A 23433-nucleotide genomic window follows, 5' to 3' on the forward strand; every position below is an offset into this window, starting at 1 on the left:
GTGCCGCGGGTCCCGGCCCCGCAGCCGGGGCAGGTGATGGGGCGGCTCCTCGTGGGCCCCATCGTCCCCCTGCAAGGGGCGGCGGTCGGGGGCGGGGGGGCTGGGGGGGGACTGGGATGGGGCTGGGGGGGACTGGGTGGGATGGGGGGGGCACTGGGATGGGGATGGGGGGGACTGGGATGGGGATGGGGGGGACTGAGATGGGGATGGGGGGACTGGGATGGGAACAGGGATGGGGATGGGGGGACTGGGCTGGGGATGGGGGGACTGGGAGGGGGATGGGATGGGGATGGGATGGGGATAGGGTGGGGGTGGGGGGACTGGGAGGGGGGCTGGGACCGGGGGGGACACGGACAGGGCTGGGGTCGGGGTCATGGGGCTCAGCGCTGCGGGAGGGGGATCGAGAGGAGGTGATGGGACTGGGACCAGCCCCAGCCCGTCCCGGGGGCGGGGGGCCGGGGGTCAGCGCTGGCCGGGCTGTGGGGCCAGCTGTGGGGCCGGCTGTGGGGCGCAGAGGCGGGCGCAGGAGGGGTCGCCGCCGCCCCCCGCCTGCAGCGTGTCGCGGGGGGGTCCCGGCGGTGGGAGAAGCGGCTGCCCCTGGAAGCGCATCCCGACGGGACGGTTCCCGCGGGGGGGGGGGGGGGGGGGGGGGGGGGGGGGGCCCGCACGGCCTCGTGCCAGGCGGCGTGTCCTCGTGTCACACCAACACCCGCCCCGAGAGCACCCCACCGCCCGCGCTCCTGCCCTGGGGGTCCTCGTGCAACGCGAATCCTCGTGCAAGCAACACCCGCCCTTGTGCAATGCAACCCCTCGTGCAAGTGATGCCCACCCTCGTGCAACGCCCACCCTCGTGCAATGCAACCCCTCGTGCAAGCGATGCCCACCCTCGTGCAACGCCCACCCCCGTGCGCCCACCTCGAAGTAGTGGCCGGGATGGTGGCGACGAAGGCCGCAGGCTGCAGGGGACAGGGAGGGAGGCGGGGCCGGGACCCCCCCCCAGCCCCCACGGACCCCAGCAGCCCTCCTGTGTCCCCCCCCCCAGCCGGGGTCCCCCCCCCCACCGGGTGGAGGGCGGGCGGCTGCCCCATCACCTGCGGGAGAGGAGAGAGGGTCAGCGTGGGGACATGGTGGGGGTCCTGGCTGTGCCCCCCCCCCCCAAGCACTCACCAGCGGGTTTCTCTACAGGTACGGGATAACCTGGGACCTGTCCTGGGAAGGGGGAGAAGAAAGAGGGGTGAGGGGGGGTCCCCTAAAACACCTGGGTCCTCCCAGGGTGACACCCCCCCCCACACACACACACCCCCCCCCCAGGACTCACCATGGTGGGAAGGGGGTACGTGCCCTGCGGAGAGACGGGGCAGAGTGAGGATGGGGGCGGTTCCCCAGGACACCTGGGTCCTCTGCAGGGTGCTGGGGACCCCCCCCCAAAGCACCCCAAACCGCCCCCCCAGGACAAGCACGGGGGCACGTCCCCTGCGGAGGGCTGGGGCAGGGCTGGGGGGTCCCAGCGGGGCGGGGGGCTCCCATGGCGGTGACGGCCATGCCGGGGCTGGAACTCATCTAAGCGGCTGCCGTTCACCAGGCTCTGGGGTGGGGGGTTGTCGGGGGGGGGGCAGATCCCCCAGCGCCCCCCTCCACATGCCCCCACGCCCCCATATTCCCCCTCTGTAGGACCCCATATATCCCATGTGCCCTTAGAGCCCCTTTGGGACCCCGCTGACAGCCCGTGTGTCTCTACATCCCCCTCGGAGACCCCATAGACCCCGTGTGCCCATATAGACACCCCCCTCCTCTCCCCAGGGGACCCCAAATACAAATATTTGGGACCCCACAGACCCCTGTGTGCCCATATAGCACCACCGCAGCTCCCATAGACCCGTATGTGGGACCCACAATGCCCATATTCCCCCCACTTTGGGACCCCAGATACCCCCATATGCCTAGCTACACACACACACACACACACACACACACCCCCACCCCTTTGGGACCCCACATATCACCCTGTGTGACCATGCAGTCCCCTTGCAGACCCCATAGAGCCCTTTGTCGTGCCCCATATAGCCCCCTGTGTACACATATACACCCTTTGAAACCCCACATATGCCCCCACATATGCCCCTCTAGCCCTCTCTTGACGGTATAGAACCCCTTCTATACACATACATCCCCCTCTGAGACCCCCAGCGCACATATAAACCCCTTTGGGGTGCCATATACAGCCCCTATGGCCCTATAGCCCCACCACCACCTGGCTCTGGGACGCCGTATACAACCTGTGCGCCCATATAGCCCCCTTTGGGACCCCCATATACCCGGTGTGTGCCCATATATCCACCTTCGGAGCCCTATATAGCCCCCACATACCCTCTGTGTGCCTTAATACCCTCCTCTGAAACACACCATACCCTTTGTGAGCCCATATATCCCCCTCCGAGGCCGCATATGTAGCCGTATAGCTCACCCTGTGGGCCCCCATACAGCCCCCATGCGCCCCTATACCCCTCTCTGGAACCCCCACACGCTGCCGCGTCCTGCTGTACCCACCCCTTTGCACCCATACGTGCCCTTCATCGCCTTTGGAGGGCCCTTATAGCCCCCGTGTGCCCATATACACCCCTGTGCGCCCACGTATGGGACCCCATATCTGCCACGTGGGCTCCTATAGCCCCCTCTGGGACCCCATATGCACCACGTGGGCTCCTATAGCCCCCTCTGGGACCCCATATGCACCACGTGGGCTCCTATAGCCCCCTCTGGGACCCCATATCCGCCACGTGGGCTCCTATAGCCCCCTCTGGGACCCCATATACCACCCATAGGCACACACACGCTGCTTTGACACCCCATATATGCATATTTGGGACCCCGTATAACCCCTGTGCGTCCGTATGTCCTCTTCTGGGACCCCATAGATGCCGCGTGTGCACGTACCTCCTCCTTTGGGACCCCACATACCCTCCGTACACACATACACCCACTTTGGGACCCCTTATATGCCATTTAGGTCCCCTTATACCCCCTCTGGGACCCCATATACCCCATGTGTGCCCATACATCCCCCTTGGAGACCCCCACACAGCCCCGGCGAGCCCCCGGGGCCCCCCGGGCCCCCCCAAACAGCAGACGCCCCCCTTCCCCCAGCCCCACACCTGGTAGGCGGGGGGGGGGGGGGGGTGGGGGAGGGCGACGGCGAGCTCGCAGGGGGTCCCGGGCGCGAAGGGCCGGAGGCCGCGGCGCTGCTCCCGCTCCCACCGCCCCCCGCTCAGCACCAGCCGCCCCCCGGCCCCGAAGCGGGGGTTCCCGTGCGGCCACGCCGGCCTCCTCCCCCAGCCCCCTCGCCAGGTTCACGTGGAACCTGCAACAGGGGGGGCTGTGTCCGTCCCGCTGTCCCCCCCAGCGCCGTCCATCTGTCCGCCCACCCCTTCTTCCCTCCCTCCCCCCCTGCATCCCCCTCGCCAGGCTCACCCCAAGCCTGGGGGGCACACAGGGCACGCCCATCTGTCCCCCAGCCCCCAGGCTGTACCTGTGCCCCCCCATGCCCCCCTGTGCCCCCCCATATTGCCCCACGCTCCCCCATCCCTGTGTGGCCCACATCCCCCCATGTCCCTCCCCCATCCCCTCCGTGACCCCCATAGCTCCCCATGTCCCCCCTGTCCCCACCATGTGCCCCCCATCGCCCCATGTGGCTCATGCCCCGCCGTGTCCGCTCCGTAACTCCCCGTGTCCCTCTGTGTCCCCCCATATCCCCCCGTGTCCCCCCATGCCCCCCTGTCCCCCCCCATACCACCCCCACATCCCCCCCACCAAGGGGGTGTGCCCGGGGCTGTGCACACGCACGTGCAAGGGGACAGCAGGACCCCCCCACGCCAGGTCCCCAGGGTCCCCAGGGTCCCCAGGGTCCCCGCACCTGTCGGCGTGGGGGGACACGACACCCTGCACGTAGATGGCCACGTGGGGCCAGAGCCCCCCCCCACCCCGGGGGCCACGCAGGGCAGCGGCTGGGGGGAGCACAGGGTCAGCGGGGTCCCCACCCTGTCCTCGGGGGGTAACAGGGTCCCCCAGGACCCCGACCCTGGGTCCCCACCCCGGGGGGGTGTCACGGGACCCCCAGGGACCCCGACCCTGGGTCCCCACCCCGGGGGGGTGTCACGGGACCCCCAGGGATGATACCAACCGGGTTGTAGGTGGGGAAGTAGCCGGGCGCGGGGACGAAGGGCGCGGTGAGGGTGACGATGGTGGCGGTGAGGGTGACACCGGGCTGGATGTTACAGCCCCAAACCGAGGTGGGGGTCCCCCCTTCGCCCCACCCAGACACCTGGGTCCTCCACCCGCTCGGGGTGGCGGGGCAAGCCTGGTCCCTGGGGGCTCAAACCGGGGTGAGGGGGGGGCTGACCCACCCCCCGGGCACCTGGGGTCTCCCCTCGGTTTGGGGGGACCCTTTGCGCCCCAACACCCACCCCTGGAGGGCAGGTCCCAGGCGGTGGGGGCAGGGTCCGAACTTTGAGCCCCCCGGGTGTTGGGAGGGGACGGGGGGCCTGCCCAAGGTGGCACCGGGGGGACCCAGGCGCCCCGGTGCCGGGTGGGGCCAGGAGGGGCCCGACGTGCTGCGGGGTGGGGGGCACGCGTTGGCCTTCGTCCCCGTCCCCACCCCGGGGTCCCCATCAGCGCTCACTGGGGATATGGGGACCCCCATCCCCACCGTAACGCCCCCGGGGGCCCCCTCCCCAGGGCAGCCCCCCGCGCCCCATCCCTCCCCGCGCTGCCCGGGGACGCGGCGGGAGCGGGGACGCGGGGACGTGGGGACAGCCCCATTTATTGGGGGCCGCGGCGGCCCTACAGCTTGGAGAAGGCGACGTCCTCGGGGCCCTTCTTCTCCATGGCCGCCTGCACCGACTTGAGGATGTCGTCGGTCTGCAGCATGCTCATGTTCCAGGTGGCCTGGGGGCGAGCGGGGGGACGGGTGGGGAGGGGGCACTGCGGGGTCGGGGAGGGGGACACGGCAGGGACGGGGAGGGGGGCACCGCGGGGATGGGGAGGGGTCACCGCGGGGACGGGGAGGGGTCACCGCGGGGATGGGGAGGGGGACACCGCGGGGATGGGGAGGGGGACACACCGCGGGGATGGGGAGGGGGACACACCGCGGGGATGGGGAGGGGGACACCGCGGGGATGGGGAGGGGGACACACCGCGGGGATGGGGAGGGGACACACCGCGGGGATGGGGAGGGGTCACCGCGGGGATGGGGAGGGGGACACGGCGGGGACGGGGAGGGGGACACCGCGGGGATGGGGAGGGGGACACGGCGGGGATGGGGAGGGGACACACCGCGGGGATGGGGAGGGGTCACCGCGGGGATGGGGAGGGGGACACACCGCGGGGATGGGGAGGGGTCACCGCGGGGATGGGGAGGGGGACACCGCGGGGATGGGGAGGGGACACACCGCGGGGATGGGGAGGGGACACCGCGGGGATGGGGAGGGGACACACCGCGGGGATGGGGAGGGGACACACCGCGGGGATGGGGAGGGGTCACACTGTGGGGATGGGGAGGGGGACACACTGCGGGGATGGGGAGGGGTCACACTGTGAGGATGGGGAGGGGGACACCGCGGGGATGGGGAGGGGGACAGGGACAGCGCAGGGATGGCGACGTCGCGGCGATGGGGACGCCGTCGCGGTCAGGGAGAGGGGACAGGGACCACGCCGGGGGGCGGGGGGACCCGGCGTTTGGGGCCGGGCGGGGGGTCCCGGCCGGGCGGGGAGGGGGCCGCTCACCATGTAGCGGAGGCTCTCGGGGACGGGGTGGTCCCGCGAGTAGAGCAGGTTCACCTTGGTGCCCTGCACGGCCACGGGGCTGCGGGCCGCGACGGCGGCGGCCACGTCCAGGGCTCCCTCCAGCAGCGTCGCCTTGTCGGGGAACACGCGGCTGCGGGCGAAGAGGGGCTGCCAGCGGGGCCGGGCGCCCCCGGGACGGGGGACCCTTCCCCGGGGCGGGGGGGCGGCCGTACCTCACCAAGCCGCAGCTCTGCGCTTCGGGGGCCATCATCTTGCGGGCGGTGAAGGCCAGTTCGTTGACGAGGCTGCCGGGGGGGGCGGTGGTTGTGGGGTGCGATGGGGTCTCCCCGCCGAGGTCCCCTCCCCTGCCACCAGCCCCTCGGTGTGTCCCCCCCCCACCCCGTCACCCCCCCACCCACCTCTGGCTGCCCACGATCTTCGGGAGACGCTGCAGGGTGCCCACGTCGGCTGCCAGCCCGATGTCCACCTCCTGCGGGCATGGGGACACGTGAGGGGACACCCGAGGGGACACAGGGATGTGGGAGGGGCCGTGGGGATGGCCAAGGGGCTCCAGGGACATCCGTAAGGTCACGGGGATGTCCGAGGAGCCACAGGGACACCGGAGGAGCCACCAGGATGTCTCAGGCTCCTCAGAGACACCCAAGGAGCCACAGGGACATCTGAGGGGTCTCGGGGACACCCAAGGAGCCACAGGGACATCTGAGGGGCCTTGGGGGACATCCAAGGAGCCACAGGTACATTCTGAGGGGTCTCAGGGGACACCCAAGGAGCCACAGGGACATCTGAGGGGTCTCGGGGACATCCAAGGAGCCACAGGGACATCTGAGGGGCCTTGGGGGACATCCAAGGAGCCACAGGTACATTCTGAGGGGTCTCGGGGACACCCAAGGAGCCACAGGGACATCTGAGGGGTCTCGGGGACATCCAAGGAGCCACAGGGACATTCTGAGGGGTCTTGGGGACACCCAAGGAGCCACAGGGACATCTGAGGGGTCTCGGGGACATCCAAGGAGCCACAGGGACATCTGAGGGGTCTTGGGGGACTTCCAAGGAGCGACAGGTACATTCTGAGGGGTCTTGGGGACATCCCAGGAGCCACAGGGACATCTGAGGGGCCTTGGGGACATCCCAGGAGCCACAGGGACATCTGAGGGGTCTTGGGGGACATCCCAGGAGCCACAGGTACATTCTGAGGGGTCTTGGGGACATCCCAGGAGCCACAGGGACATCTGAGGGGTCTCGGGGACACCCAAGGAGCCACAGGGACATCTGAGGGGTCTCGGGGACATCCCAGGAGCCACAGGGACATCTGAGGGGTCTCGGGGGACACCCAAGGAGCCACAGGGACACCTGAGGGGTCTCGGGGACATCCAAGGAGCCACAGGGACACCTGAGGGGTCTCGGGGACATCCAAGGAGCCACCAGGACACCCCAGGGTCCCCCAAGGGTCCCCACCCGCCTACCTTCACCTGGAACCAGGCGTCCTGGGTGCAGTAGCGGATGTCACAGGCGGAGATGAGGTCGACGCCTGCCAGGAGAAGACCCTGAGCCGCTGGGGAGGGACCCCAGGCTGGCCCCCGCCGGCCCCAGCTCACCTGCGCCGATGCAGGCGCCGTGCACTGCCACGATCACCGGCTTCGGGCACTGCGGGAGAGAAGGGCGTTGGGAGGGGCTTGGGAACAACCCCCCCCAGTCTGTCCGTCTGTCTGTCCATCCGTCCCACCTTCTCCAGCACTGAGAAGGTCTCCTGGTACTCGCGGAGCTTCTGCCGCAGGTTCCAGGCCTTCCTGGCCACGTCCTCGCCCTCCACCCCCATGAACACGCTGCCCATCTCCACCAGGTCGATCCCTGCCCGGGGACGTGCCGTCACCGCCTGCTCCCTGCTGCGGGCTGGGGTGGCCAGGACCCCCCCGGACCCCCAGCCAGGGCTGAGACACCCCCAGGCGCTGCTGATCTCCCTCGCTGCTGATCTGGCTGGGGCAAAGGAACCCCCAGGCCTCCCCTGGCAGGGGCAAAGGAACCCCAAACCCCCCCTGGCTGGGGCAAAGGAACCCCCAGGCCTCCCCTGGCAGGGGCAAAGGAACCCCCAGGCCTCCCCTGGCAGGGGCAAAGGAACCCCCAGGCCTCCCCTGGCAGGGGCAAAGGAACCCCCAGACCCGCCCTGACTGGGGCAAAGGAACCCCCAGGCCTCCCCTGGCAGGGGCAAAGGAACCCCAGACCCCCCTGGCTGGGGCAAAGGAACCCCAAACCCCCCCTGGCAGGGGCAAAGGAACCCCCAGGCCTCCCCTGGCAGGGGCAAAGGAACCCCCAGGCCTCCCCTGGCAGGGGCAAAGGAACCCCCAGGCCTCCCCTGGCTGGGGCAAAGGAACCCCCAGGCCTCCCCTGGCTGGGGCAAAGGAACCCCCAGGCCTCCCCTGGCTGGGGCAAAGGAACCCCCAGGCCTCCCCTGGCTGGGGCAAAGGAACCCCCAGGCCTCCCCTGGCTGGGGCAAAGGAACCCCCAGGCCTCCCCTGGCTGGGGCAATGGAAGCCCCAGGCCTCCCCTGGCTGGGGCAAAGGAACCCCAAACCCCTCCTGGCAGGGGCAAAGGAACCCCAGACCCCCCTGGCTGGGCAAAGGAACCCCAGACCCCCCCTGGCTGGGGCAAAGGAACCCCCAGGCCTCCCCTGGCTGGGGCAAAGGAACCCCAAACCCCTCCTGGCTGGGGTAAAGGATCCTCCCTGGCTGGGCAAAGGAACCCCAAACATCCCCTGGCTGGGGCAAAGGAACCCCAAAGCCCACCTTGCCTGGGGCAAAGGTACCCCAGATCCCCCCACGCTGGGGCAAAGGAATCCCCAGTTCCCTCCAGCTGGTGCCAAGACGCTCTCAATCCCTCCCAGGTGGGCCAAGATGCCCCCTGGTCTCCCCTGCTGCAGCTAAAACACCCCCCCAGCTCCTAGGTTCCCCTCCTAAATGAGCCAAAATCCTCCCGACCCCCCTTCGCCAGGACAGGGTAGTCCCGGGAGGGGAACCCACGCCCAGCCCTCACCAGCCGTGAAGATCTTCCCGGCGCCCGAGACGACGACGGCGTGGCAGGACGAGTCCCGGGCGATGTCCTGGAAGCACTCCACCATCTCCCTGCGGGGACGGCGACAGTGGGGACGGGGTCCGGGGGTCCTGGACGGGTCCCCGGGTGCCCCCCGTTACCTCCAGAACGCCACGTTCATGGCGTTCCTCTTCTCGGGGCGGTGGAGCTCCACGTGCAGGACGCGGTCCCGCTCCTGCGTCACCCGCAGCGTCTCGAAGCTGCGGCCGGGCGAGCGCCGCTCCGCCGCCTCCGCCGCCATCAGCCGGGCCGGCACCCGCAGCGCTGCTGCACCCAGCCCGTCACCGGGGCGCTGCGACCCACCGGGGACGGACCGGGACCCACCGGGGAGGAACTGGGGCCCATTGGAGAAGAGCTGGGAGCACTGGGACACACTGGGGAAGGACTAGGACCCACTGGAGAAGGGCTGGGGGCACTGGGGAGGGACTGGGGGTCTCTGGAGAAACGCTTAGGGCACTGGGACATACTGGGGAGGGACTAGGACATGTTGGGGAAGGGCTGGGGGCACTAGAATGGGGCCAGGACCCACTGGAGATGGGCTGAGGGCATGGGGATACACTAGGAAGGGACTGGGACCCATTGGAGATGGGCTGGGGGCACTGGGACCCACTGGGGAAGGACGGGGACCTAAAGGCAAAGGGCTGGGGGCACTGGGATGCACTGGGGAGGGATTGGGACCTGTTGGAGATGGGCTGGGGGCACTGAAACATACTGGGGAGGGACTGGGACCCATTGGAGATGGGCTGGGAGCCCCTAGGGAGAAACTGGGACCCACTGAAGAAGGGCTGGGTGCAGTGGGACATATTGGGGAGGGACTGGGACCCCCTAGGGAGGAACTGAGGGTACCTAGAGAGGGTCTGGGACCTCTTGGAGAAGGGTTGGGGGCACTAGGATATACTGGGGAGGGACTGGGATCTATCGGCGAAGGGCTGGGAGCCCCTAGGGACCAACTGGGACACCCTGGGGAAGGGTTGGGGCCCACCAGCAGCTGCTGTGACACACTAGGGAAGGGGGGGGGGAGGGTACTGGGCCGCACTGGTAGAGGGCTGGGACCCACTGGAGGCAGAAGGGAAAGGCTGGGAGGCACTGGGGTTCGCTAAGGAAGGACTGGGAGCCGCGGGGGGTACTGGGAAAGGACAAGAAGCCACTGGAAAAGTTCTGGGACGTACTGGGTCTGGGGGGCCCGGAGGGGGGCACCGGGGGCGGGGGGACACGGGGGGACTGGCAGGTTAACTGGGGGTCAAGGTTAGTGGGGGGGGTCACAGGGGGCTCTAGGCCTGGCCGGGGGCATCGGGGGGCGGGTGGGGGAAGCTAAGGGCGGGCGCGGGGTCGGGTCGGGTCGGGCCCTCCCCACTCACGTCTCCCCAGCAGCCCCCGCAGCCCCGCAGCCATCGGCTCCCGCACGGTCCTCCGCTGGCGGGGACACTGAGGGCGGTGGCCAGAGCGCCACCCCTTCCCCCCACGTGATGCGCCCGCACGGGGTGACTTCCGTTTCCTGCCGAGGCGGAAGTGCCCCTGTATCCCGCCCCCACCGAGGCGGAAGTGCCCCCTTCTGCCCGTCCCTACCGAGGAACCGGGGAGGACCGGGGTGTGTGTGGGGGGATTGAACCCCCTCAGATCCCGGCGACGGGAACAAAGCCACGGTTTCACCAAAACCCGCACCTCACCCTTGCCCAATATCCCCCCAAATTGCCCCAAACCCGCTGGGTTTGTTTTCCAAATGAGTTTATTGAAAGTCGGGGGGATGCAGCGGGGAGGGGGGGGACACGGGGAGCGAGCACATGTACATCCATTCTTAAAAATGCAGGCGGGGTACGGGGCAGGGCGCCAGGTGGTCACTACTGAACACCAACCTTTAAAAAAAAGAGGGTTTTGGGGAAAAAAAAACAACCTGCTGGGGGAGGTCAGGGTCCCCCTCGGGGTGGGGGTCCCAGTTAGGAGGCGTGCTGGGCGGTGGAGAAGCAGAGTTTCAGCGTGTAGGGGTACGGCCCGTCTGGGGGAGAAGAAAGAGGAGGATTAGCAGGGTCTGGGGTGGGGGGACACGGTTTTGGGGGGGCTCCCCCCACCCCAGGCGTCACTTACTGGGGTTCTTCATCTGGTAGTGGTTGAGGAAGCCGAGGGTCTCCAGGGCGTCGCTCTTGGAGTCCCACTCGAGCAGCCCCGAGGAGCTGCGCTCGCCTGCAGGGGGGTGTCCCTTCCTCAGCCCGGCGGCTGCGGCGGCCGTGCCGCCCTGCCCCCCGCGCGCCCCCCCCGGGGCAGGGAGCACCCCCCGGGCGGCCGCTCCCTGCCCCCCCGCACTTACTCTTCCCCGAGAAGACCTTGACCGACGAAGGCCGCTTGACGCCGAGCTCGTCGCAGATCTGTGCGGGGAAGGGAGGGGCGTTGGCGGGGGAGGCGGCGAGGAGGAGGAGGAGGAGGAGGAGGGCGCAGGTGTCGTGTGTCCCCCCCCCCAACCACGTACCTCGTAGAAGTTGTCCTCGGTCACCTCCAAGGGAGCGTTGAAGAAGTGGAGGACGTTGCTGGGGTGCTGGATGCGGTTCTTGGCCGCCTGCTCGGGCGTGGAGAAGCGGTTGTTGCGGGAGCCGCTGAAGTCCTTGTAGCTGCAGGAGCCGTCCTCCAGGCCGTAGGACTGCCCGGGCATGATGGCCTGCTGCTTGGAGACGCTGTGGGGCGGGCGGCGCTCAGCTCGCTGCGCCCCCCCGCCGGGCCCCTGCGCCCCCCGCCCAGCCCACACCTACCAGACGTTGAGCTTCTGCCCGAACATGAAGTTGTTGTTGAGGTGGGTGATGGCCCGGTCCACGGCGTAGCCGTCCGCCATCTCCACCATGGCCGCCCCCGGCTTGCTCTTCATGAACTTCACCTGGAAGGGGCCGGCGGTGGAAGGATGGACGGACGGACAGGAGGAGGGGGCCAGCAGGGGAAAGGACGGACGGACGGAAGGAGGGAAGGAAGGGGCCATCGGCGGAAGGACAAACAGACAGACAGGAGGGAAGGAAGGGGCCAGCGGCGGAACAGAAGGAAGGAAGGAAGGGGCCAGCGGCAGAAGGAGGGAAGGAAGGGGCCAGCAGCAGAAGGACAGACAGACAGAAGGAGGGAAAGAAGGGGCCAGCAGCAGAAGGACAGACAGACAGAAGGAGGGAAGGAAGGGGCCAGCGGCAGAAGGACAGACAGACAGAAGGAGGGAAGGAAGGGGCCAGCGGTGGAAGGACGGACAGACAGACGGAGGGAAGGAAGGGGCCATCGGTGGAAGGACGGACAGACAGAAGGAGGGAAGGAAGGGGCCATCGGCGGAAGGACAGACAGACAGAAGGAGGGAAGGAAGGGGCCAGCGGCAGAAGGACGGACAGACAGAAGGAGGGAAGGGGCCAGCAGCAGAAGGACAGACAGACAGAAGGAGGGAAGGAAGGGGCCAGCGGCAGAAGGACGGACAGACAGAAGGAGGGAAGGAAGGGGCCAGCGGCGGAGGGACGGACAGACAGAAGGAGGGAAGGAAGGGGCCAGCGGCAGAAGGACAGAAGGAGGGAAGGAAGGGGCCAGCGGTGGAAGGACGGACAGACAGAAGGAGGGAAGGGGCCAGCAGCAGAAGGACAGACAGACAGAAGGAGGGAAGGAAGGGGCCAGCGGCAGAAGGACGGACAGACAGAAGGAGGGAAGGAAGGGGCCAGCGGCGGAGGGACGGACAGACAGAAGGAGGGAAGGAAGGGGCCAGCGGCAGAAGGACAGAAGGAGGGAAGGAAGGGGCCAGCGGTGGAAGGACGGACAGACAGAAGGAGGGAAGGGGCCAGCAGCAGAAGGACAGACAGACAGAAGGAGGGAAGGAAGGGGCCATCGGTGGAAGGACGGACAGACAGAAGGAGGGAAGGAAGGGGCCAGCGGCGGAGGGACGGACAGACAGAAGGAGGGAAGGAAGGGGCCAGCGGCAGAAGGACAGAAGGAGGGAAGGAAGGGGCCAGCGGCGGAAGGACGGACAGACAGAAGGAGGGAAGGGGCCAGCAGCAGAAGGACAGACAGGAGGGAAGGAAGGGGCCAGCGGCAGAAGGACAGACAGACAGGAGGGAAGGAAGGGGCCAGTAGCAGAAGGACAGACAGACAGAAGGAGGGAAGGAAGGGGCCAGCGGCGGAGGGACGGACGGAGGGAAGGGGCGGCCGTGGAAGGGAGCCCCCTTGCAGACCCCCCCAGCAACGCCCGCCGCTTACCTTCTCCACGTTCCCGTAGAGGCAGAAGATGTTGAAGACGCGGTCGCAGTTCATCTTGGACTGGTCCAAGCCGTAGACCATCAGGACGGGGCTGTCGGCGTGGGGGCCGTACTCCGGCGGCGGCGGGGGCGGCGGCGGGTGCCCGTACTGGGGGCCGTACCGGCTGGGGCCGCGGCGGTGCCCCCCCACCGGGGGGCCCATCCTTCTCCCTTCGTAGTGGGGCGGCGGGGGGCCGTAGCCCTCGTCGTGGTAGTGTCCGTGGTACCCGCCGTGGGGTCCTCCTGCGCAGGGAGAGGGTTGGAGACCCCCCCGGGGCGCCGTCTGCCCCCCACCCCAGCACTGCCTGTCCCCCGTCCCCCCCCCCACCGTACCGTACTCCGCAGGGTGGTCTCCCAGGAGCGGGGGCTGCCGCTGGCGCTTGTTGGGGTTGCCGCCCGGGTCTCCTGCGGGTGGAAGGAGAGGTTAGGGTGGTCTCGGGGCGGGGGGGACACCGCTCCCCAGGGCGCCGGGGGCCCCTCCGGTCCCCGACGCCCGAGCCTGGCCCCGGGGAGGCTTTGGGGATCCCCCAGCTACCCCAGGAGGGGGACGGCGGGGCTGGCTCCGAACCCCTGCGCCCCGCTCCCAACCGGGACCCCCGCGTCTCCTCCCAGCGGGGACGGAGAGCCCCGGCCGGAGCGAGGGGGCCCGATCCCGGGAGCTCCCCTCCCTCCTTCCCACCCACCAGGGACCAGCCCCGGCCCCCCGCCCCCCCGCCCCTAAGCTGACTAGGAGGGAGGTGCGGCGAGGGGAGCGCCCCACTCCGTGCCCCCCGGCCTCCGGGATGCTGCTAGTTTCTACACAGCCGTTAAAAAAATAAATAAATAATAATATAATAAAAAAATTAATGTACAGAAAGGAAAAATAAAAAGATAAATTAAATAATAAAAGGTGGCAAGACACCTCCCCGCCCCGACAAAACGGGAGAGGGAGCGAGACTGGTACAGGCAGCAAAGCAACAGCAGTAACAGGTTAAAACGAGCCATCACGTACAAGGCATAAACACGCTCATGTCACCGTACAGTTGCTCTTCTCTTCCCTTTACACGACCGGGTTTCGTACAGGTTTATTCCGAGTCGATTACAAAGATTGAAAAGGGCTACTTACAGCGGGAGTACAAAGTACAATGTCCATTGTCATATAAAAATTCTGTATTTCTCTTACCATTGGACGCTTCAAGAGTGAGTTAGCACAGTTCTGAAAGATGGCGTCCCATCAAACATACACTGCGACCCTGCATCACATGGTTTCAGAGTCATAAACACAGGTCAAAGGCACAAAACCGCTACAATTTTTCTTTAAAAAAAAAAAGTAAAATCTTTTTTTTTTTTTTTTTTAAAAAAAAGGTCTCACAGCTGTTTTGTCCTCAGAAGATACCGAGAGAGAGGACATAAAGGTGTGATAAATGAGAGTGTTCCTCCGTGTTTCACCTCCTGCAATTTGTGTGGTGCTGTAACAAAATGGTGCTTCTGGCTCTGTGTAGCTCTTTCCCGTGTGCGTGTCTCCTCTGTAATGGAAATGTGTCTCGGCTCGAGCGCCGGACCCGCACGGCCCCGGCTACGGCCTCCTAGGGACCTGTGTGCCCTTGGGTGGGTTGCTTTGTGTTGGTTTGGTGTTTTGGGTTGGTTTTTTGGTTTTTTTGGTTTTTTTTTGGGGGGTTGGTTTGGTTTGTTTTGGTTTGGTTTGTTTTTGGTTTTTTTTTTTTCTCCGCTTGGCGCTGATATGGTGGCAGCTGAGGACTGCAGGAGAAACAGCGTAAAGCAAAGGAACTGCCCTCCCAAACCAAACCGTGCTGAGAGCAATCCTAAGGTCTTGGAGGGCCTCAGATCTACTCCGGTCTCCGGTAAGAGCGCTGCTGGGCTTGTTTTGAGGACCCTCTGGGCTGTGTTTTCTAGTTCTGTGTACATTCGTGGGTTCGGTTTGGTCTGCTTTTGGTAAGTAAAGGTAAATGTCTGCTGTGGCATGCTGCGCCTCTTTCTCTCTCTGTGCTGTAGATAGTCCTTGGGCCACGGTGTTGTGTCCTTGATGTAATGAGCTCAAGCTGCTGCTTGTTTCTGGATGCTGCGTGTTTTCTCCAGTAAAGGTTTCTACACTGTGTGGTGTGAGGAATGTGCAGAGGCAGGTCACGGCCCATTCGGGACTTCCGCTGTAGTACGGTCCCCGGGGTTATGTGCAAATGACTGCTCGGAGCTGGGAAAGGCCACGTTACCGCACCCCCTGCCCGCTTCCCAGCGAGCCCCTCTCGCCCCTGCGGCTCTGCACATCTTCTACGTATGTACCTGGGAGGGGAGCTCTGCCCCTGCCCCTCGCTAAAGTCATGTAATGCCATTGCTTGCGTCCGCACCCGAACGGCTCTGCAGCTTTGAAAAGCAGGGGTGTCCGGCGGACGGTGGCTCGGCGGCTCCCGCAGCGGCTCCCACCCCCCAACCCCGCGCCCGCCCCCGCCCCCCCCCCCCCCGCCCGAACCCCCGTCCCCGCTTCGAGCGGTCGAGGCCGCCCGGCGCCGACACCCCGGCTTTAAAACATGAAGCGTTTTACTTTCAAAAAGAAAAAACAAAAAAAACCAAAACAAGCATCGCCGAGCTGCCCGTGCGGGGCTGACCCTGCGCAGCCCGACACGGAGGGCGTCAACGGCCGCCCCGGCATCCAGCTGGGAGTGGGAGAGGTCCGCTCCCGCCAGCGCAGGGTTTGGGGGGGTGTCTTCCCCCCCCCCACCCCCACCCCTTCTCAAGCTCAAGGGAGCTGGCGTCTCCCCTCCGGTCTTACAGAGAGGCCGGGTGCCCCCCGCTGCCAGGCCAGGGGCGTCTCCAACTCGCCCCTCGGCTCCGGGAGGGTGATGCAGCCCCGGTTTGGTAAATCCGGTTCGGAAGATGAGGCACGCAAAGAGCCGGCAGCGGGGCAGACACAAGAAAGCAATGGCACTTCCCACCCTCCCCCCCCGCCCCCTCAAAACACCAGAAACTCATTAAAGATAAAAAAAAACCAACCGCGTATCGCTGGTGCAGAGACTCCCCCCTCGCTTCACGCGCCTGACACCGGTGCTCCCCGACAAGCAATACGCAGAACAAACCGCCGAGAGAAACCCCCGGCCATCGCCGCTCGGATTTTCGACTCAATTCGCCCCACCCCGAGCCCTCTCCCCGTCGAGCCCAGACCAGCTCCGGCTGAAGGTACGGGCAGGCGAATGGCATTACATATTGTGGGTCGGTATGAGAGTGCTGTGCCCGACCGTGTGCGTAGGTACAACGCGCTGCATCGGAGATTACCTTGTCCGCTGAGGTTGGGGTTGGTGTAGTCCCAGGTATCCTGGTCGTTCTTGAAAACGTTGAGGCGCGTGGGCTGCGAGGAACACCCGGAGGAGCGTCAGGCGTCAGCGGCGTCACCCCACGAGGGTGCGCTGCCGGCGGCGACGCTTACCTTGGCGTATTCGATCTTCAGCGTGCAGCACCCGGAGTAAATGTCGGCCCCGTTGAGGGACGCCTTGGCTCGCTGGGCGCTCTGCACCGAGTCAAACGTTGGCAGAATTAAGGACGTTTATGGAAATGAAAGCGCTTTTAGGGTGGGTTATGCTGTCCAGGAGGACGGATCCCAGCACGCCGTGTGTCAGTACGGCTCCCCGAGCACACGGGTAATTCTCCCTCCCCGCAGCGGGCCAGGACACGGCAGAGGGCGGCTGAGGCAGAGCCAAACCAACCCCCACAGCAGAAACAACACAAGAGGGGCAGCCCCGGGGCTATGGGAGCACGGAAGGATATTCCACCATGGCCTGGACACCGTTTTTCCTGAAGATAACGATCCTCTGCACGGGGCCACAAGGGTTGCAGATAGTGTACAGCACGTCCTGCGGGAGAGGAGAGGCGAGAAGCAGTGAGGGACACGCCTGAAACACACTGGCAGCCCCCCAGGGCCCCCTCAAGCAGCGGATGCCAGGGTCGGGAGAGATCCACGTGCCCAGCTCCGTGTTCCCAAAACCCTTGGGTCCCCCCAGCATGTCACCCACCGTCGTGATGGAGTAGATAGGGTTGAGGATGGTGAAGAGCAGGACGTTGTTGACACCCCTGGAATCGTCCGTGTCCCCGGGGCGGGATATCTTCTGGCTGGTGGAGTAGTTGACAAAGGCGGGGTGACCGGCGATGTAGATCTGGTTGTCGGCCGCGTAATTAACAGCGTTGCAGGCGCCGAGGATATCCTCAAACTCCACCAAGGCTTGTCTCTTCTTGGGCATCACCACCACGTAGCTGGGGCAGCAAAGGCCACGGTCAGACCGACGCCACGGTGCTGCCATGTGCGTCCCCCAACGCGTCTCCTCACCTGATGGGGCCAAACTCCTGCAGGGCCTCCACGAGATCAGCCTCCACGACGCCGTCGATCAGCCCCCTGATGTGTACCACCGGGGAGGCAGGCGTCTTGTGGGGGTCGTCGTAGTTCTCCTGGCAGGAGAGGAGGGGTTAGCTCAGTACGGTGCCCACCCAGAGCCACCGACGCCTTTTTATTCCCCCCAAAATTATGCTTATCTGGGGCGCCCCCAAGAAAAACTACCCCAGATAAGGTCTTGGCTGCCGCTCCGAGAATCTCAGCCCACCCTCCACCCATCACCGTGGCCGAGGGTCCCACCCCTTGGTTAAGAGAGGGAGCAGTTTTGAACTTGGTGTGACCGAAGAGCTCCTGGCGCTGCTGGGGGACACCGGCGAAGACCCTGCAGGGCCCTGCCTCCCCCCAAACCATTCCCAGACGCTCTGCAGACCCCTGGGGTCCAGCCCTGCCCCTCAAGAGACATTCCCCCTCTCCCTGATGGTGCTGAGCACTCCATGGCCTGACCAAGCCAAGGCCGAGCCTGTGCACCCCCCAGCCCTGACCTGAGCCCCCCCAAGTCCTTGGCCTACCCTGCGTAGCCCCCCCCCAGCCACTGGCCCCCCCAATACTCCTCTCACCCCCTCCTACCCCCCAGGCAGTTCCTGACCTCCTAAATACCCCACACACCCCCAGTCAGTCCCTGACCCCCTCAATACCCCCCACACCCCCTCCTGCCCCCCCAAGCAGTCCCTGATCCCCCAAGCACCGCCCAAATCCCCTCCCGTCACCCCCGCATTACCCCGCTCCGCACTTCCAACCCTCCTTAGGCCCACTATGGCCTCGTTTTAGCCCCCCCCTCGTCAGGCCTCGGCCGACTCCCCAAAAGCCCTAACCCCTCCACCATACTTACCCGCCACCAAGGGGCACGCTTAGCCCCGTTCTGGCCCCCTCCTACCCCCCAGCCCGCCCCACCGTGCGCCCCCCGCCCCAGACCCCGCCGTGACGCCCCCGGCCGCCCGCCGGCACCGCTCACCGCTCCAGCAGCGCCGGGCCCGCCGCCGCCCCCCCCCGGCCCGCCAGGCCCGTGCGGCGGCGGCTCCGCGTTCTCCGTCTTCTGGCGCTTGGGAGCGCGGCCGCCCTCGCCGCCGCCGCCACCCCCGCCGTAGTAGCGGCCCGAGCCGCCCCCGCCGCCCCCGCCCGCCGCCATCTTCCCCATCTCGCCCCCGCGGCCGCTGCCCTCCGCGCTCTGCGGGCCCCGCCACCGCCGCCGCGACATGGCGCCTCACTCCACCGCGCCGCCTCCGCCACGCCCCTATTGGCCCGCCCCCCCGCCACTCAAGGCGGGACTCGCGGCCCATTGGCTCGCGGCGCTGCTCTTACGCCGCCGGCCCCGCCCTCCGCCGCCATTGGACCCGCCGGCCCTCCGGCTCTGCGCCCATTCGCCCGCGCTTCTGCCCATCAGCGGCGCTGCCGGCTTCTATTGGTTGCACTCCACGTCCGTCCGCCCGCCCACCGAGCTGGTTGGCTAGAGCGGCTGCCTGTCTGAACGGTGCCCCGCCCTTCTTCATGGCCCTGCACTCAGACTCCGCCTTCGTCTACCGCCTCTCCGACTGCTCCCAGAGGGCCATTCGGCAGCGGCTCCTCAGACTATTGGTCAAAGGCAACGCCAATCAACCACTCTTCGCTCTGATTGGCTTCTCTCATGTCTCTCGCATCGTCTTCAGCCCGCCAGGGCAGCTCCCCACCCATTGGCTAACCATCTCGCCTATCAAACCACCCGCGCCTGCCGCCCCGCGCCCCGATTGGTCGTCTCCCTCAGCCTTCACTTCGGATTGGCTCGCGCCCGTTGGCGGGGGCACTACCCACCGCGCCCCCTCAGGTCGGCACCCCCGGGACCCCCCCCCCGCATGGCCGGGCAGGGTCCCCCTGGGGATCCCCCTCAACGGGGCAGCGACCCCCCACGAACACCCCACAGGGCCGGCCAGGACGCAGCCAGGTTTTACAAATAAGACGTTTTATTGCACAAAAACTGGGAGAAGGCAAAAAAAATGAGGGGTCGCGGTCTCTATGGTGACAAGGGGGGGCCACAAGGGGCCCCCCAGGCCGTGCACTGCTGGCGGGGGCAGCCCCAGTACCCCAGTTCCCACCCCCCTCCCCGGTCCCTGGGTCAGAACCCCTTAACCCCAGCATCCCAGGGCTCCCCCCACCCCAGTGTCCCCCAGTAACTGGGGCACCCTATCCCAATAGCACCCAGTAACCAGAGACACCCCCCCCATGCCAGTACCCCCCAATAATCAGGGACCCCCCCTTCTCCCCAATAACCAGGAACCCACGCACCAGTAACCCCTTGTTCCCAGCCCCCGTAGCCCCCAGCATCCCGGGGACCCCCCCAGCATCCCGGGGACCCCCATTCCTGTCCCTCCACTCCCTGGTGGGGACAGGAAAGGGGCCCGAAGCACCCCCCTCCCACCGAAACCCCCTGCCCCCCCGGCCTGTGTGTCCCCCCCAGCCCCCAGAAGAGAACAGGCGATGCCGATAACCCGCCTCTGCAGCCATTTCATGTCACCCCCCTGCTACGGTGTGGGGGGCCCGCTGCCCCCCTGGCGATCACCGTCACCGCTGGGGGTCTCGCCCTTGCTTCCCTGGGCCTTGCCGTTGCCCTCCGGGGCCTTGCTGTCGCCCCCCCGGGCCTTGCCGTCGCCCCCCTGGGCAGCCCTGGCGTCGATGGCGGCGTGCTCCCTCCGCACCAGCTCCTCCAGCTCCTTCTGCAGGGACAGGGACGGTGAGCGAGGCAGGCATGCAGCGGGGATGGGGGGGCACGGAAGCCGGGACCCCCCCTAAATCACTGCTTTTTGGGATGGAGGGGAGGTACCTTCCAGCCCAGCAGCTCGGCCAGCGCCAGGCAGCCGGCGTCACACTCCCCCAGCCAGGCCACGTCCCTGCGGGGACAGAGGAACCCATGGGAGGGGGCACAGGTGGGTCCCCAAAACCACCTTGGGGGTCCCCGACCCCCCAGCACTCCACTACGGCGTACGGAGCTGGGGGCCTATACGACCTGTGTTGCCCTGCGGAAGCCAGGGTCCCAGCCCCCCAGGGATTCCCCCAGTCCCCCCCAAATGCCCCGTGGCCCCTCCCAACCTCCCCAAGCCCCCCCTGACCCCCACAACCCCCCCCCACCCCCAAGCCCCCCCTGCCTGTAAGCCTTGTCCGAATCAAAGTCCATGCCGCAGCCGAAGCCCATGAGGGACATAAGGGGGTCGCTCTGGGGGGTGAAATAAGGGTGATGGGGTGGGGGGAGCAGCAGCACCTGCCCGCTCAGTGCCCCCCAACCCCCTCTCCCCCCCCCCCCCACTTTAGCAGTCTCTCCAAACCCCCTCACCTGCCCCGTCTTCTCCTTGTTGATGAGGAGCCGGGGGGTGTTGGTGGGGACCCTGCGGGGCGGAGAGAGGAGGGGACAGTCACGGGGGGGCAGTGGGGAGCAGGGAGGGCAGTGGGGAGTGGGGGGGGCCGGGGGGGCCCGACCTGCTGACGAGAGAGGCGAAGGGCTGGACCTGCAGCGAGGTGCCCATGATGAGGAGCAGATCGACCTTTTGAAAGTCCTGGGGGGGATGACGGGACACACAGGTGTCACCATGTGGCGACTGTGCCCCCCCCAGTCCGGGGGGGGATGCAGGACCCCACGTCATGTCCCCTCACACCACTCACCGACTGTAGGAGGGTGAAGAAGCGCGATGGGAGGCTCTCCCCAAAAAAAACAATGTCTGGGGGGGGTGGGAGGTGAGTGGAAGGGCTGAAGGGGGCCCCCACACACCCCCTTGGAGCATGGGGGGGGCAGCACGGCCTCCCTGACCCCTCCCCACTCACCAGGCTTCACCACGCTCTGGCACTTCTCGCATTTGGGGACGAGGGACGAGAAAATCCTTTCTGGAAGAGACGGGGGCGGGAGAGCTCAGTGGGAGGGACAGAGGGACGCAGGGTGGGACAGAGGGACGTGGAAAGGACAGAGGGACACGGGGGGGGGCGGAGGCATGCTGGGGGAGCACAGGCTCCCGTTAGGACCCCCATCCCAGTGGATGGGGCCCCCCTGCCCAGCCGAGGGACATGCTGCCCCCACCAGTCGCAGAGGCACCCCGGGGGGGTCCCACACCCCCGTCACACCCCCCCACGCCCCCTCACACCCCCCCACGCCCTACCCTTCATCCACTGGAGGCTGTAGGGCTGCCGGCAGGAGGGGCGCAGGCAGTGGGAGGTGAAGAAGGTGCCGTGAGCCTCCACCAGCAGCTCGGGCTCCAGCCCCGCCACCCGCTCCAGTGTGTCGATGTTCTGCCGAGGCACGGGGCGGGGGTGGTGAGGGGGTGCCCCGACCCCCCCCCAGGACACCCCCAAAACCCCTCCTCAGGGCTGGGGGTCCCTACCTGGGTGTAGCAGCGCAGCAGCAGCCCCTTCTCCTGCAGCAGCCGCATGAAGTAGTGACAGACCGTGGGCTGGGAGGGGGGACAGATAGAGCAGGGGGGTCACTTTGGGGGGACAGCCCCCACAGACTGTTTTTTTTGGGGGGAGGGGGGAAGGGGAAACACAGAGAGGGGAAACTGAGGCTGGGGAGGGACTTACCTTGAATTGCCCTGGATAGAGCTCCCGGGCCAGGGCAAAGAAGGGCTCGGGGTGTTGCTGCAGGATGAGAGGAGGCTCTCAGGGGATGGAGGGGGTCTCCGAGCCCCCCGGAGGGCCAGGACCCTCCCTGGCAGGGCCAGGATCCCCCTAAAGCGTGGGGGTGGGTATGGGGGTACCTTGAAGAAGCTGATCTCAAAGATGGCCTCAGGGTAAGGCAGGTCGTAGCTCTGCAGGTTGGCGTAGAGCCCGGTGCCGGGCGAGCGGAAATCGGGGATCCCGGCAGCTGCGGGCGGGGGGCGGGGGGCGGGGGGCACATCAGGGTCCCCCCGTGGTGCCGTACGCGTGTCCCCCACCCTGTAAGCCCCCACCCCAAACTGTACTCACAGGTGGAGATCCCGGCGCCCACCATGCACACGACGTTCTTACCTGGGGGAGGGCAGAGCAGACAGGGGTCTGAGAGGGGGACAATAACCCCCCTGCACCCCAAATCCCCCCAGTCCCCCTCAAATCTCCCCCCAACCCCCCAACTCCCGCCCAGCCCCCCAGAAATCGCCCCGTACATCTCTCACTCTGCAGGAACCGGCTCACTCCCTCCAGGCTCAGCTCGTCCAGCACCTTCTCTGGCTTCTCCCCGCCCAGCCCCAGCGTCCGGGACAGGAGGCTCCGCAGCAGCTCCACTGCACCGGGGGAGGGGGATCAGCCACCGGCACCCACCCCACCCCCGGGACCGGGACCGGGGCCTCGCCGCCGCTCCCCGCCGGGACCGCCGTGGCCCCGTGCCTCCCCCACACCTACTTTCAGAGTCACCCGAAGCGCCGGGCTCGGTATCGGAGGCCTACGGGAGACCGGAGGAGGGGGGCGGGGATCAGCCGGTGTTGGCGGGGGTCTCCATCCCCGGGGAGGCCCGACCGGGACCTGGCCGCCTGCACCGGGCACTCACCGGCGACTCCGCGTCCTGCTCCGCCTCCTCCCCGCGGGCACCGGGAGCTGAGGGAAGAGAAGGACGACGGTGTCAGCGATGCGCCAGGGAGGGGGGGGTCCCGCCGCCCCCCTCCCCCGGCCCGGCCCCGCCGCCCCCCGTTACCGTCCGGCTCGGCCATGGGCGCCGGCCGCTGCCCAGGCCACGCCTCCCAGCGCGCCCCGCGCCCCGCCACACCTCCCGGCGTGCACCGCGAGTCGGCGCTGATAGGCGGAGAGCGCCGCGCTTCCCGGCGTGCCCCGCGCCGCCCGCCCAACCATTGCAGCCGCACCTCCCGGCGTGCCCCGCGGCGCGGCGCTGATAGGCGGAGAGCGCCGCGCTTCCCGGCGTGCCCCGCGCCGCCCGCCCAACCATTGCAGCCGCACCTCCCGGCGTGCCCCGCGGCGCGGCGCTGATAGGCGGAGAGCGCCACACTTCCCGGCGTGCCCCGCGCC

General features: G+C 67.4%; 3 protein-coding genes and 1 long non-coding RNA gene across 7 annotated transcripts; all 4 read right to left on the reverse strand.

Moving 5' to 3' along the window:
- Positions 1 to 340: 340 nt before the first annotated feature.
- LOC135310204 (uncharacterized) lies at positions 341 to 1933 on the reverse strand. The gene is made up of 4 exons (XR_010370388.1): positions 1319 to 1933; positions 1168 to 1209; positions 902 to 1091; positions 341 to 591 (listed from the first exon to the last, which is right to left on the reverse strand). It is a non-coding gene; the product is annotated as an uncharacterized LOC135310204 (long non-coding RNA).
- Positions 1934 to 4801: 2868 nt separating this feature from the next.
- ECH1 (enoyl-CoA hydratase 1) lies at positions 4802 to 10326 on the reverse strand. The gene is made up of 10 exons (XM_064437421.1): positions 10242 to 10326; positions 8985 to 9217; positions 8827 to 8915; positions 7523 to 7647; positions 7395 to 7443; positions 7263 to 7327; positions 6198 to 6268; positions 6012 to 6083; positions 5779 to 5929; positions 4802 to 4941 (listed from the first exon to the last, which is right to left on the reverse strand). The coding sequence occupies exons 2-10, from the start codon at positions 9122 to 9124 to the stop codon at positions 4837 to 4839; spliced, it is 867 nt and encodes a 288-aa protein (XP_064293491.1). The 5' UTR covers positions 9125 to 9217; positions 10242 to 10326; the 3' UTR covers positions 4802 to 4836.
- Positions 10327 to 10591: 265 nt separating this feature from the next.
- HNRNPL (heterogeneous nuclear ribonucleoprotein L) lies at positions 10592 to 18717 on the reverse strand. Of its 3 annotated transcripts, none has more exons than XM_064437420.1 (13): positions 18443 to 18714; positions 17428 to 17546; positions 17117 to 17354; positions 16872 to 16957; positions 16534 to 16630; positions 16383 to 16455; positions 13452 to 13523; positions 13081 to 13361; positions 11622 to 11743; positions 11345 to 11546; positions 11186 to 11243; positions 10966 to 11061; positions 10592 to 10876 (listed from the first exon to the last, which is right to left on the reverse strand). In XM_064437420.1, the coding sequence occupies exons 1-13, from the start codon at positions 18683 to 18685 to the stop codon at positions 10818 to 10820; spliced, it is 1746 nt and encodes a 581-aa protein (XP_064293490.1). In that variant the 5' UTR covers positions 18686 to 18714; the 3' UTR covers positions 10592 to 10817. The 3 variants fall into 3 exon arrangements, with proteins under 3 accessions (XP_064293490.1, XP_064293489.1, XP_064293488.1); XM_064437419.1 differs by having other exon boundaries at positions 10966 to 11094; XM_064437418.1 differs by having other exon boundaries at positions 13081 to 13523; positions 18443 to 18717.
- Positions 18718 to 19899: 1182 nt separating this feature from the next.
- Positions 19900 to 23178, reverse strand: SIRT2 (sirtuin 2). Of its 2 annotated transcripts, XM_064437325.1 has the most exons (16): positions 23105 to 23178; positions 22961 to 23007; positions 22816 to 22855; positions 22581 to 22697; positions 22405 to 22446; positions 22197 to 22303; positions 22021 to 22077; positions 21825 to 21893; positions 21603 to 21732; positions 21274 to 21333; positions 21115 to 21170; positions 20932 to 21008; positions 20789 to 20840; positions 20604 to 20671; positions 20282 to 20348; positions 19900 to 20174 (listed from the first exon to the last, which is right to left on the reverse strand). In XM_064437325.1, exons 1-16 carry the CDS (start codon positions 23118 to 23120, stop codon positions 19983 to 19985), a joined length of 1197 nt encoding a protein of 398 aa, XP_064293395.1. In that variant the 5' UTR covers positions 23121 to 23178; the 3' UTR covers positions 19900 to 19982. The 2 variants fall into 2 exon arrangements, with proteins under 2 accessions (XP_064293395.1, XP_064293396.1); XM_064437326.1 differs by lacking the exon at positions 20604 to 20671 and having other exon boundaries at positions 20036 to 20174.
- Positions 23179 to 23433: the final 255 nt, after the last annotated feature.

Source organism: Phalacrocorax carbo, chromosome 31 (genome assembly GCF_963921805.1).
Source record: "Phalacrocorax carbo chromosome 31, bPhaCar2.1, whole genome shotgun sequence".
Taxonomy (NCBI): domain Eukaryota; kingdom Metazoa; phylum Chordata; class Aves; order Suliformes; family Phalacrocoracidae; genus Phalacrocorax; species Phalacrocorax carbo.

Coding starts and splice junctions, on each gene's coding strand:
- ECH1 (XM_064437421.1), bottom strand. CDS start 9,124: ATGGCGGCGGAGGCGGCGGAGCGGCGCTCGCCCGGCCGCAGCTTCGAG. Junction 7,648..8,826: donor CGGGAAGATCTTCACGGCTG/GTGAGGGCTGGG, acceptor GTCCCCGGGCAG/GGATCGACCTGGTGGAGATG. Junction 7,328..7,394: donor CGGCGCCTGCATCGGCGCAG/GTGAGCTGGGGC, acceptor TTCTCCTGGCAG/GCGTCGACCTCATCTCCGCC.
- HNRNPL (XM_064437418.1), bottom strand. CDS start 18,685: ATGTCGCGGCGGCGGTGGCGGGGCCCGCAGAGCGCGGAGGGCAGCGGC. Junction 17,547..18,442: donor GGCCCGGCGCTGCTGGAGCG/GTGAGCGGTGCC, acceptor CTCTCCTGCCAG/GAGAACTACGACGACCCCCA. Junction 13,524..16,382: donor CCCCAACCTCAGCGGACAAG/GTAATCTCCGAT, acceptor TTCCACCCGCAG/GAGACCCGGGCGGCAACCCC.
- SIRT2 (XM_064437325.1), bottom strand. Junction 21,009..21,114: donor TCTTCACCCTCCTACAGTCG/GTGAGTGGTGTG, acceptor CATCCCCCCCAG/GACTTTCAAAAGGTCGATCT. Junction 20,175..20,281: donor CCGAGCTGCTGGGCTGGAAG/GTACCTCCCCTC, acceptor CTGTCCCTGCAG/AAGGAGCTGGAGGAGCTGGT.